The following is an 11,216-nucleotide window of genomic DNA, read 5'->3' on the forward strand; positions in this document are numbered from 1 at the left end:
GGTGAAGGTTAATTGAATCTAGTAAAAATTTCAGATTCTATGGAGGTTTGCGGCTGGATTTTCAGATGATCATATTTGAAGCATGCTACGCCTGGCTCTTCCACATTCATCAATCTGTTTCCTTGTAACCAAGACAAGATCCCCAAACAATTGAATCACTTAGATCCAAATCTACATAATGATTAGATATAAATCGCTGAGAAATTCCACTTTGAGGATGTCTCGCATTGTAATGCAAAACTAGAACATTTCTTTTCTTTGGCAAGTTTTCGAGGTAAATTCACCTCTTCACACATTTAACATGTTGGATAAACAGCATAACACCTCACTTGTTGGTATGAAACGGTTCTCTGTCCAATTAACGCATTTGACAAACTGTATAACACTTTCACTCTTTGACATCGACCAGTTTCTCCTATAGAAGTAGATGACAAGATATGTTGAATTCTGAACCAGTTAATTCTCTATATTTGATCAGGATATACAGAGCCTTTCAATTGTTATAAATGGTCAGCCGCGGATAGTGTACAATGTATGAATTTGACCGACTTATAATATGAATCCATCACCAGGGAGATTTATTCACCCATTTCACCATCCATTTCAATCTGTATCAAAACTACATAACTGAGAATAAGAATCCTGAAGTTTTTGATTACATTACAGTATTACACTTCAGGATTTTTTCAACTCAATGGTAACATGGTCAATTTGAACTTTAATCTATAGAAGTGACCATGACGTTTGATGCAATCCTAAACATTGCAACTTCTATAAATCATAACCATAGCTGAATGAAACTTTGCTTTCCTTTTCCATAATCGCTATGGAAAAAGAAATGGCTTACAGTAATTCAAGCATAGTTCAGAAAGAGGCACAAGATGAAGAGCAGTAGAAGGAATTTACAGCATCATGAAATTCAAAAAAAGGTTTTATCTTATTTGTGTAAAGCACCAGATTTGCTTTGCATAGCGAGGTTAACAACCGAAGTTGCACAGCTGCCTCAGATTTTAGCACCAACATCAGATAACCAGGTCTAAAAACCAATGTTTCTATGGAGCATCCTGAAAGTATCTTAAACAACAAAAACAATAGCAACCTTTGAAACCCATGTTTCTATGGAGCACACTATGACCGTTACAGAAATTCAACAACAGCTGTAAGTTCAAAATATATGTACAACTAAAGCATTTCCTTTTTCTGATATTACTGAGGTCGATTATTAAGGATAAGTAATGCTTCCTTGGTTATCAAGGATTGATAGATGTTTCAAAGTCTACACGAATCCATAAATGTCCTTGCAGTTGGCCCCGGCTGTCTCAAGCTCATCATTCGAGAAGTCATTTCCCAAAGGAAAAAAAACACGTGTCCTGTTTCCAATTTGTTGAAGGGAATAAACTTTTTATGACCTTATTTGCCATTTCTGTACATCAATATTCCCTGATGCCAATTTGCTCTTGTAACAAGGCTCACCTTTGAATTGTAGATCTTCAACACCAATCATATACACATTACCGGGTTCTGGTGTACTAAAATCTGCAGGATTTTGGTTAATTGTACAAATCTCAGTTCCTGGTGTGACATTTCTGGGTTGCAATGCTACTTGTGCCACATTTCCATTCCGGTCTTCAGCTGCATGCCATGGAAGAGGAAAAACAAAAGAATCATCTGGGCGATAATACTTGTGGCTAGGCAGACCTGTAGACACACCTTTTGGTTTCTTCGGTTCTGGTTCAAGATAAAACTGGCGTCCATTTGTGTGACCCTCAACAGTTTGATCAGTATGAAAGAAAGATGAAAATGAATTGGTAACAGCAGACAAAGGGGAAGCTCCATGAATCAAGTTCCTTGGGTTTTCCATGGGCTTTTGCACACCAGATTGCCTCCCAGAGTTAGGTAGGTAAGAATTCGGTTTTCCTGGAGCATTAGAGTTGTGATGATTATAACAAGATAAGAAGGGTTTAGCTTTGAACTTTTTCCCGTCCATAACGAATGTCGAATTTGAATTCCCTGCATCCATTAGACTAAGCAACTGCATTGCAGGAATGGCTTCATTGGAATACGAAGAACCCAATGAACCCATATGCTTTGGATTCAGCTCATTTTGCTCTTCAACACCATTTGAGGCTGTGACATTCAAATCCAGGTTAATGATGCTTTTCCCTTTCTTGTTTGACCAGTTTGTATGGATTCCCATGTTTTGACCAGATGGAATGTTTGACCACAGATTTCTAGGTGTTCCATTCTGAAGTTGACCATTATGGTGCTCGTTAAATGCTTCCCGCATATTGGTCGGACCAGACGGGAGGGCTATTCTATTATTATTATCATTCCCTCTAAAATCATGATAATATGAATTGTTAAGCCTTTGGTGTCCATGATCAGGGATTGTAATGCCATTTGATGGCTGCTTCTGAGATTGTGAAAATGTATCAAACTTTGAAAAGACGGGAACTGGCTCTTGACGGAAGAAGCCAGCTAGATTTGTCACGCTGGTGGGTCCTGAATTCAAACTCTCCCCAGTTACTAGCATGGAAGATGCAGGCCTCCTCATGCTAGGATATTGCTCAAATGTTAGTGGCATCCCTTTGTTATTATTAGCTTCACAAAAGATGGGATTACCAGATACCCCACTGTCATGGCTACCGCCAGGCACACAGTAACTTTTTGCTTCAAATAAGTTTCGTTCATGTTGAATTTTAGCCATAAGTTCAGCAATTTCCTTTTCGTCTGACCTGCCATTGGAAGATATCTCCTGTCTTTGATGATTATGAGCCCCCATTACATCCGAGTACCCCCTGACTCCACTGTTCCTCTTGTTATGTGGGTCAGAGAAGTCCTGTAAACAACAATGTTGAACAAGATTAGGGTCACATGGGTGCAAACGAATAAGAATACGCCCACAATGTATTCTTAATGCATTAAACCTAAAGGATCATTTTGTTCAAAAGCATGCCGTAATAATTTTTGTAAACATATTTACTATTTAGTTATAAAAGAACTAAAATATCTGAATGTGAAGTGTTTCAGTTCAACCGAAACTTAGCCAACCCATAACAAAAGGTTATTGATTCATTCCATCTCTAATGAGTCAAATTAAGATAATTTCCATGTCTAATGAGTCAAACAGATAAGGGTAAAAAGTATAGATAATTGAAAACAGGTCAAATGGGTCCAAACATTCTGAAGTTGCCCATATTGTATTCTTAATGCATAAAACATTATGAACTTATAGATCATTTTATTAAAAAAGACTTTTGGTGAGATATTTGTTTATGTAATCATATTTTAAACATTTAAACACAAAATGTTTCGTCCTTTTGGATTGCCCCAAACCAAAAGGTTACTTTTATCTTCTTGAGAGCATCGGTTATAACTTGACAGAGCCTGTACGGAAAATCAAAAACTGCAACACCAAAATAATCTGAACTACAAGCTTCTCAGTTGTTTTGATAGATTTAGTGTCACATAATGAATCACTCTAGGACATTGACCTCAGATTTTTTTAAGAAGCAGAGACATGATATTTGATAATTACAGAATAACTGGTCATATCACATGGTTGAGACTTGTTTCGATAGCTAGGTGTAAAATGAAAGGCGAATATTAGAAAGTTACAGACTAATCAGTGCTGCTCATATGGTTGGGACCCGCTTAACTACCTAGGTTCTGGTACTCCAATAATTATTAGGGATATACCAACAGGAAGGTGGGAATATATAAACCTCCTTGAATGTGGATTTTAGTTAGACTGAAAAACAAGAGACCTGATATCTTACTAAAGAAAATTCACTATAGCATGATCCTCGTTATTAGATGTTTCCTTATCTCATTCTATCATACCAAATTGATCATTCATGTTAGTATGATATTAAATGAAACAGGAAACTGAGATGATTGTGGCGGCATAGGTATGTGATTGACAAACTTCTTCTCGTGGTAATAAGAAATAGAGCATGAAAGTTTAGTGAAAGTTTAGTGAAAGATGCATCAAGTTTCGTTTAATCAATCATAAAAAAATTAAGTTTGTCATGCATGGTAGAAATATATCGATGAAAATAATTAGAACTATAAGCAACATATAGAATTTAACATACTAGATTTTGATGCTGAAAGAAGATCCCAGGTGAAAGCTGTGTGTGATAATGCTGCTGCCCGGTTAAGAGTGGCATAGTGGGGGTATGACCATCTCTTACATCATGAAAGGATCTTTCTTCTGCTTGGGGTTCCAATGTGACTCCTCTATATGTAATACTTGATTCCCCATAAGAGAGACCAGCTTTACTACTGTGATTATAGATGGGAACCCGATTTGGTAAAGATGGTCCCACAGGAACCTCTGGTTGTGGGTCATAGTGTAGAGACAGACCAAGACCTAATCCATTGTCACAATCCCGCACTCTAGAACCACCAAAATTTGTCTTATGTATATCCTTCCCAAGTAATTGATTTCTCAAAGGATTCTCCACTACCTTCTTAGAAGCATTAGAATTTCCTTCTGGCTGTAGTTGAGGCATTGACTTGGAAACTGGGACAGAGACATCACGACTTGGTTTTGAAATCCCTTTACCCACTGAAACCAGCTTATCTGATCTTCCCACATCATTAAATATTGATCGCCAAGCTGTCAATGGATCACTACTGACCTTACTGGGTTTGGAACCCTTTGGAGTTCCATGTTTTTTACAAATATGCTTATCAGTATTCTTTGCAACTAAGCTTGTTTTTGAAGCAGCACCCTCTTTGAAGATTTTTCCCTTTTTTCCAGCATGACCCGGAGTGGGCATATCCATGGATCTCTGATCCTGAGCTTGTGGTAGCTTTCTTTTGATTTGAGAGTTTACTGGAGAACATGGTCCTGGACCTGAGTCAAGAAGATTACCTTCCTTTCTCTGATGCTTTTCTTGGGTATTTCCACACATCAGCTCCGTCAGCAGACGAACTTTGCGTGCCTTTCGGCGTAGATGTCCACTTGGGTCATCATTCTCGTCATCAGACTGGACCACCATGTCACCTTGGTTGGAATCATTAACTTCTCCCAAGACATTCTCCTCAACATCAATTGCCTTCACATCACCATTGGCGGCTTTAGAATCAGATTTGGTTGGTTCTTCCATATTAGTATGAGTGTCAGGTAAAGATTGAGCCGTATCTCCTTGTAAAACAGTTAAAACGCTTTCGTCATCATTCCTCTTATCAACAGGCTTAAGACCTGAAATAAATAAAAAAAGCAATAACTATTGAAAATGCAAAATAGATGGAAAGACTGGAGCAGTAACCAGTACACAAAAGGGCTAAGAGGTACATTTGCCTTCCTTCAACTTTTATTTATATTAATTTCCTAAAAACTTTTTAAAAAATGTTAGATTAAAATCAGTTAGCAAACAAATTCCTCAATCACTCACCTAAAAAAAAAATACCATAACAGATTTTCACCACAGATAGATATTATTACCACTTTGTACATTAGCACCATTTACAGATATCCTGGCTCGACTGCTGGATTCGTAAATCAAGTATCTACTCTTTTGAGCTGAAATTACCTGAAGTGCCTTCACCAAAAGGAGGTAGTGGCAAATGATGACAATCTCGTGATGTGTATGAAGTTGAACATGGCTGCACTATGCTTTTACCATACTCAGAGACTAATGCTACCTCTTGAGAAGCAGTTCCAACTCTACAGTTTTGCGAACAGCTTTGACAAAGCCAATATCTAAAACTTGGGACCTCTATAGGAGGCAGATCTTCTCCATTACCATCAGAAAATGGTACGGTGTAGCCACTTTTTTCTCGCATCTTTGCAACATAGCCTCTAGTAAATAATAGATAATCATTATCAAGTGAAGAGAAACAATGAACAATCCAACAAATTCTAACCCAATTCTTCACTAGAAATCAAATGATAATTATTCGAAGTGAAGTGACTATACCATGGCCAATATATTATAGTACATGAGCAAAAGCAAGGGATTGTAGGCGACCTCATTTCAATCGTACACTTATAATGCAAAGTAATTACACGAACACATTTCTCGAGAGATTAATTAAGAGATAATATTACAAAATAAGCATATCACACAGCGGTACATGAATTGGAGACAGTCAACTATAAACTTTAGGCCTTGAGTTTTCTCTTTACACAATTCCTAAAGAAAGATTATTAAAAACATTCTAGCATTGAGAGACTAGAACAGAAACTGATAATCACGTACATTAAAAGTGAAAGAAACTGAGTAAATCTTAAAGAAGTAAAGGTTGAAAGCTATCCCAATACTAAACTTTACCGAATGTGGGTGCCTGAGAAACGTAGTTCGAAATCATTTCATTATCCAACAACCATATATGGAAGAATACTTTCGATTGTTAAGAAACTCCACATTCCAAACTTGGCCGCAACATTCAATCAAAGACAAGTCTTCTTATATTACAGTAGTTGTCTAGTTAGATAAATTGCATATGCAATAAAAATGGCTTACCGGATAGAGAAATGACTACACTTTTGAGCATTGCCCTTCCCCTTTACAATTCCAAGATCGATTGACAATGTATTGATCTTAAACGTTGAACCACTGGAGTTGATCGCAGAAGTAGCATTGGTCCCTTGAACATGGTCTCCCCCAATAATCCTCTCAGAATCTCTTAGGACTATGCTCCTTTCAGCGTTACTCCCCATTCTAAGTTGCATGCCAATAATAGGGGTTCAAGGTTAAACTTTCAAGTAATATATAAGATAACCTCAGTTGCACATGCCTGCCGTAGTATATATCAATTTTTGAACACCATAAACACATGAATCTGCCAAAGACTCACTATTACATATCAGAAGTAAGCAAAGCAATGCACAACAAACTTACTTACTACAATATATAACACGAATTACTAACATGGATGGATAGACAAATCAAAACACAACTACAATTACATACTATATATACACACATTAAAGATAGAAAGCCTGCTTAAACAAACAAGTCATGTTGTACGTCAAACCAAACACAAAGTACCATTCCATACTAACATTATATACTAGATTGTAGCTTTTTAAGTATTTATAAATATCTTGAACTGTAGAGTCTAAAATGTATAACATGTATCCTACTTCAAAACTTGCAACCGTATATATTGATCGTTCAACCATTCCTAGTTCCAATTACTTCTTCATAAGCCACATTTATATTGCTCACATTGCAACCATCCAAGTTGCCACATCCATAAACCAGTACTAGCGTACAATTCATAAAAATCAGATACATACAATAACAATAATTAAAAGCTGCATACACAATAACTAACAACATTTAAGCTAGATGCATACCATATATACATAGTTATTCAACATTTTGACCATAAGTCTACAACTAGTTGACTACATATAGAAACCACCAATCCCAATATTTTATGTATAATATATAGATTGTAATGTAAAGCTTTTAGCTTTCTAAAGATTCCTAAAAAACCCAATTTCTATAACTACCCAGAAACTATCCCAAATTCACTTACACATACAATAATAATAAATCACACACACAGTACCTAGTTTAATTTAATTAGGGTTTTCAATCAAAAAGTTTTGATTTTTTTCAAATCACAAGCCTAACTCAACAATATAAACACAAATAACACATAAAGTTACAAGCTTTATTCACCAGAAAGAAGATAAAGCTATAAAACAAATGAAATATTAATAAATGAAGAAAAAATATACTTACAATAAATATATATTGTACAGATAATAATTATAAATAATAATAAATTCAATTACCAAATAAGCTATAGATATAACACTTGATAGTACAAATCAAACATTTCTAAATTACAGATCTAAAAAACATGACTTTAAAATCAAAAAAAAATTGAACTGCGTTAATTAATCAAACCCTAATATATATAAGATAGATAGATATAGATATACATATACATAGATACAGAATGAATAAAGGAAGCTGGATATGTAGATTTTACTTACGGATTCAAACTCTTTTCAGAGTAATTTCAGTGCGAAGCCGACGAAAACCCTAGTTTTTTTTATAAAGGGTTTTTATTTTCTCCAATGTAAATAGTGTGTGTGAGTGTGAGAGAGAGATATATAGAAAGTTGTACGTATATATTTTAATCTGATTAATTTTTAATTTAACATTTTTATTTAAAAAAAGTATATATACAGTGAGTGGGTGATGTGTGTGTAAATAGTGTGTGAGAGAGAAATGTAATCAGGGAAAGTTATTGTGATGGGTGGCGGTGTTTGTTATATAAAAATTGAACCCTAATTTGTGGTTTCTTCACGCGCTGTTTCTTCACGCGCGGTGTGTAAGATGTGTGGTCGCTTTCTGATCAGTGCTTCTCTGATGAGATACGGGACAAAAACATGCCGCGCACTTAACTTGGTTTTTATTGGTCCGTGTAGTACACGGTGTTGGCGTGTGTTGATGGGTTGTATTGCTTTAAGGTAATAAAGGGTTTAGCATAAATAAATGTATATGTAGCTGTTAAATATAAATAAATAAATAGATAAATGTACGTACTTACGTCTTTTTTTGGTATTTTAGAAAGGAAATACTGATACTGTGTTTCTTTCTTTAGCATTATGTTTAAATATACGTTTTTTCAATAGACAATAGTGACACATTGAAAACAAATTGATGTAGATCGATGTGGCTTTTTTTATATTGACTGGGCGGATACTCGTGTAATGCGGTAATGTAGGCAGCGGCGTGTCAACGGTACTGGTGGCGACTTGTAATGACAACGGCAGCGAGTAAGATACATAATTGATGTAAAATAATTCATGTGATTTAAGGAGTTAATAAAGGTAATTTAGTACATAAAAGATGTATGCTATAAATATTTTAAGAGATTCTAAAAATAGAATACCTAATTTGTATACATTACAAGGAAGTATAGACATAGATATAATTTGAAAATGACGAAATATTTCCTTACGTATATACTTCGAGCATTCTGTAACTTTTTTCAAAAAAATTTAGATTGCCTTCAAAACTAAACATCATAATTCGAATCTGAACTTTATACTAATTATTTCTACCTTATAAATATTCCATGTGTTGTTATATATACAAATCGCATTGTGCGTCTCTAGTCTTAATTATAAACGTCTCGTTAATTGTTTCTTTTGTAATATTATTCTCTAAAATTAGTTGAAAATAAACGTTTTACGATAAAAATAACAAGATTTTCTACACTATATGTTTAAATACTATTATACTAGTTATTGTGTGTACACTTTTTAATTTGTTTATTAATCATTACTAGATGTATATACATATATGGAATCTGATCCCAATAATAATGAATTATCATACAAAAAGATTCAATAATTTTGTCCGAATTGAAGTCTTAACTATATCTATCAAAGTCAAATAACAAGATCAAACCATTACATAATCAATCCAAGGTCACTGGTATATCAACATTACAATATTTGTTTCGTATTACTTAGGGATGTCAGCCGTAAATAATGGGCGCATATACCCCTTTCTCATTACAATGCATGCTCCGCGAATTATTTTGATCCATCAATATATGGGTATCAATGAGGGGATTAAATCATAATCATCATTCGGGATTATTTAAGCTCCCATACATTGTCGTCTTTGAGGTTTTTGGAGATTAGGAATTGAGAGCGGTAAAAAAAGCTCCTAAAATAAGGACAATGAATTTAATTATCTAAACCATTTTTTAAAATGACGATAAATATTATATCAAAAAATATATAGTTAATATATTCAAAACAAAAAAAAAAGCTTATTCGATGTAACCATAAATCTATATTATTTAATAAAAACAAATTATTTTTGGAAGTGTTGAATTTTCACTTATCCTTTAACATTAATAATTTAATTACACTATCAATCATTTATATTTTAAAATATCTTCATTAACCTTTTACATTAACTATTTACACTACTCGACACTATCTTTACTACTAACAATCGCCCGTACCACCACACCGTCATCGTCACGACCCACCCCGCATTGTCCGAGTACTATAATACGAGTAACTAAAATACAATAATGCTATTAATTAAGTTTTCAATCCTATGTAGCTTTTAATTAATTTGCTCCATCGTTGCTCTTTTTTCTTATAATAAAGAAATGGTAGGTAAGTACCCTTTTTCATATTCCCATAAATAGCGATGATTTTTTTTATTAGAAACAATATAATGACAAAAAAATCTATAGTTGAGATTTTTAGGCTAACATATATGATTTAATTTTAAAGTAATATTGAGTTTTTCACAATTTTTTATGGGCTTTACTTGATTATATATACACATAGATGATAGATATATAAATGTTTAAAATTTTGAGCCATTCAAAAAATCATACCTCGACTAGTCACCCGTTTTGGCCGGCTCGATCGGCCATACTCACAGGTATAGCCACGGCGGATTATGATAATAAATTATAACGTACGTATCATCGTAATTGGGAAAAATAGTCAATCCACGGATATACATGGTGGACTACCGATAACATTCAGCATTATGTTGTTACGTGTCCTTATATCGATAGTAGAACATAATTAATTAAATATTGATCAGACCACTAGCTTCGAAGCATTATATATTATTTGCATATATGATCAAGGGCATATATATCAAATCATACCCGATCGACTTCATTAAATCAAATTGAGAGTAATTAATATGATAAAACCACTTTGATGTCTTTAAGATTACCCGAAAATCGAAGGCGGCTTTTAATGCACTTTTTGCTACGATTGCTCTGAAGAACGTTTTTGGTCAAAAGAAAAACATTAATGTTTTCCTTGTTTGATATCAGACACCCAATTTTTATCTATGTAATCGAACCAACATGCATCTTTATAATAATTTGTATTTTTAGCCACTTTTATTTAATTATTATTATCTATAAATGGTAGGTTCCTAGAAGGGCTTCCATTGGAAGCCTTAAACTAAAGAGAGGAGAAACTTTTTGATGATTAGTCTTACTTACCCACCTTCAGGCAAGTGCATACATATTTATATCCATACACGTATATTCACGGGTTATTTTTATTAATATACTCGTCCATAATGGACACATTACAACAAAAATGTCAATTGCTCACATTTATTTTCTTGCATTTCTAAAAAGTGTAAAAAATATATGTTAATTTATTCACATTTAAAATTATATATATAAAAAAAATTCACATTTAGAAGTGTGAATAAATTAAAAAAACAAAGTATACT

General features: G+C 34.0%; 1 protein-coding gene across 3 annotated transcripts; it reads right to left on the minus strand.

The window, feature by feature from the left end:
* Positions 1-913: 913 nt before the first annotated feature.
* Positions 914-8,056, minus strand: LOC122585703 (protein EMBRYONIC FLOWER 1). 3 transcript variants are annotated; one of them, XM_043757827.1, is made up of 5 exons: positions 7,967-8,056; positions 6,477-6,674; positions 5,544-5,812; positions 4,098-5,212; positions 914-2,839 (listed from the first exon to the last, which is right to left on the minus strand). In XM_043757827.1, exons 2-5 carry the CDS (start codon positions 6,671-6,673, stop codon positions 1,403-1,405), a joined length of 3,018 nt encoding a protein of 1,005 aa, XP_043613762.1. In that variant the 5' UTR covers position 6,674; positions 7,967-8,056; the 3' UTR covers positions 914-1,402. The 3 variants fall into 3 exon arrangements, with proteins under 3 accessions (XP_043613762.1, XP_043613763.1, XP_043613761.1); XM_043757828.1 differs by having other exon boundaries at positions 4,098-5,155; positions 6,477-6,795; XM_043757826.1 differs by having other exon boundaries at positions 6,477-6,795.
* Positions 8,057-11,216: the final 3,160 nt, after the last annotated feature.

Source organism: Erigeron canadensis, chromosome 1 (genome assembly GCF_010389155.1).
Source record: "Erigeron canadensis isolate Cc75 chromosome 1, C_canadensis_v1, whole genome shotgun sequence".
NCBI lineage: Eukaryota > Viridiplantae > Streptophyta > Magnoliopsida > Asterales > Asteraceae > Erigeron > Erigeron canadensis.

Excerpts from the sequence above, each read along its gene's own strand:
- LOC122585703 (XM_043757826.1), bottom strand. The coding sequence starts at position 6,685 with ATGCAACTTAGAATGGGGAGTAACGCTGAAAGGAGCATAGTCCTAAGA. Across the intron at positions 5,813-6,476 it reads TGTAGTCATTTCTCTATCCG|AGGCTATGTTGCAAAGATGC; the intron begins GTAAGCCATTTT and ends ATTATTTACTAG. Across the intron at positions 5,213-5,543 it reads TTTTGGTGAAGGCACTTCAG|GTCTTAAGCCTGTTGATAAG; the intron begins GTAATTTCAGCT and ends TATTTATTTCAG.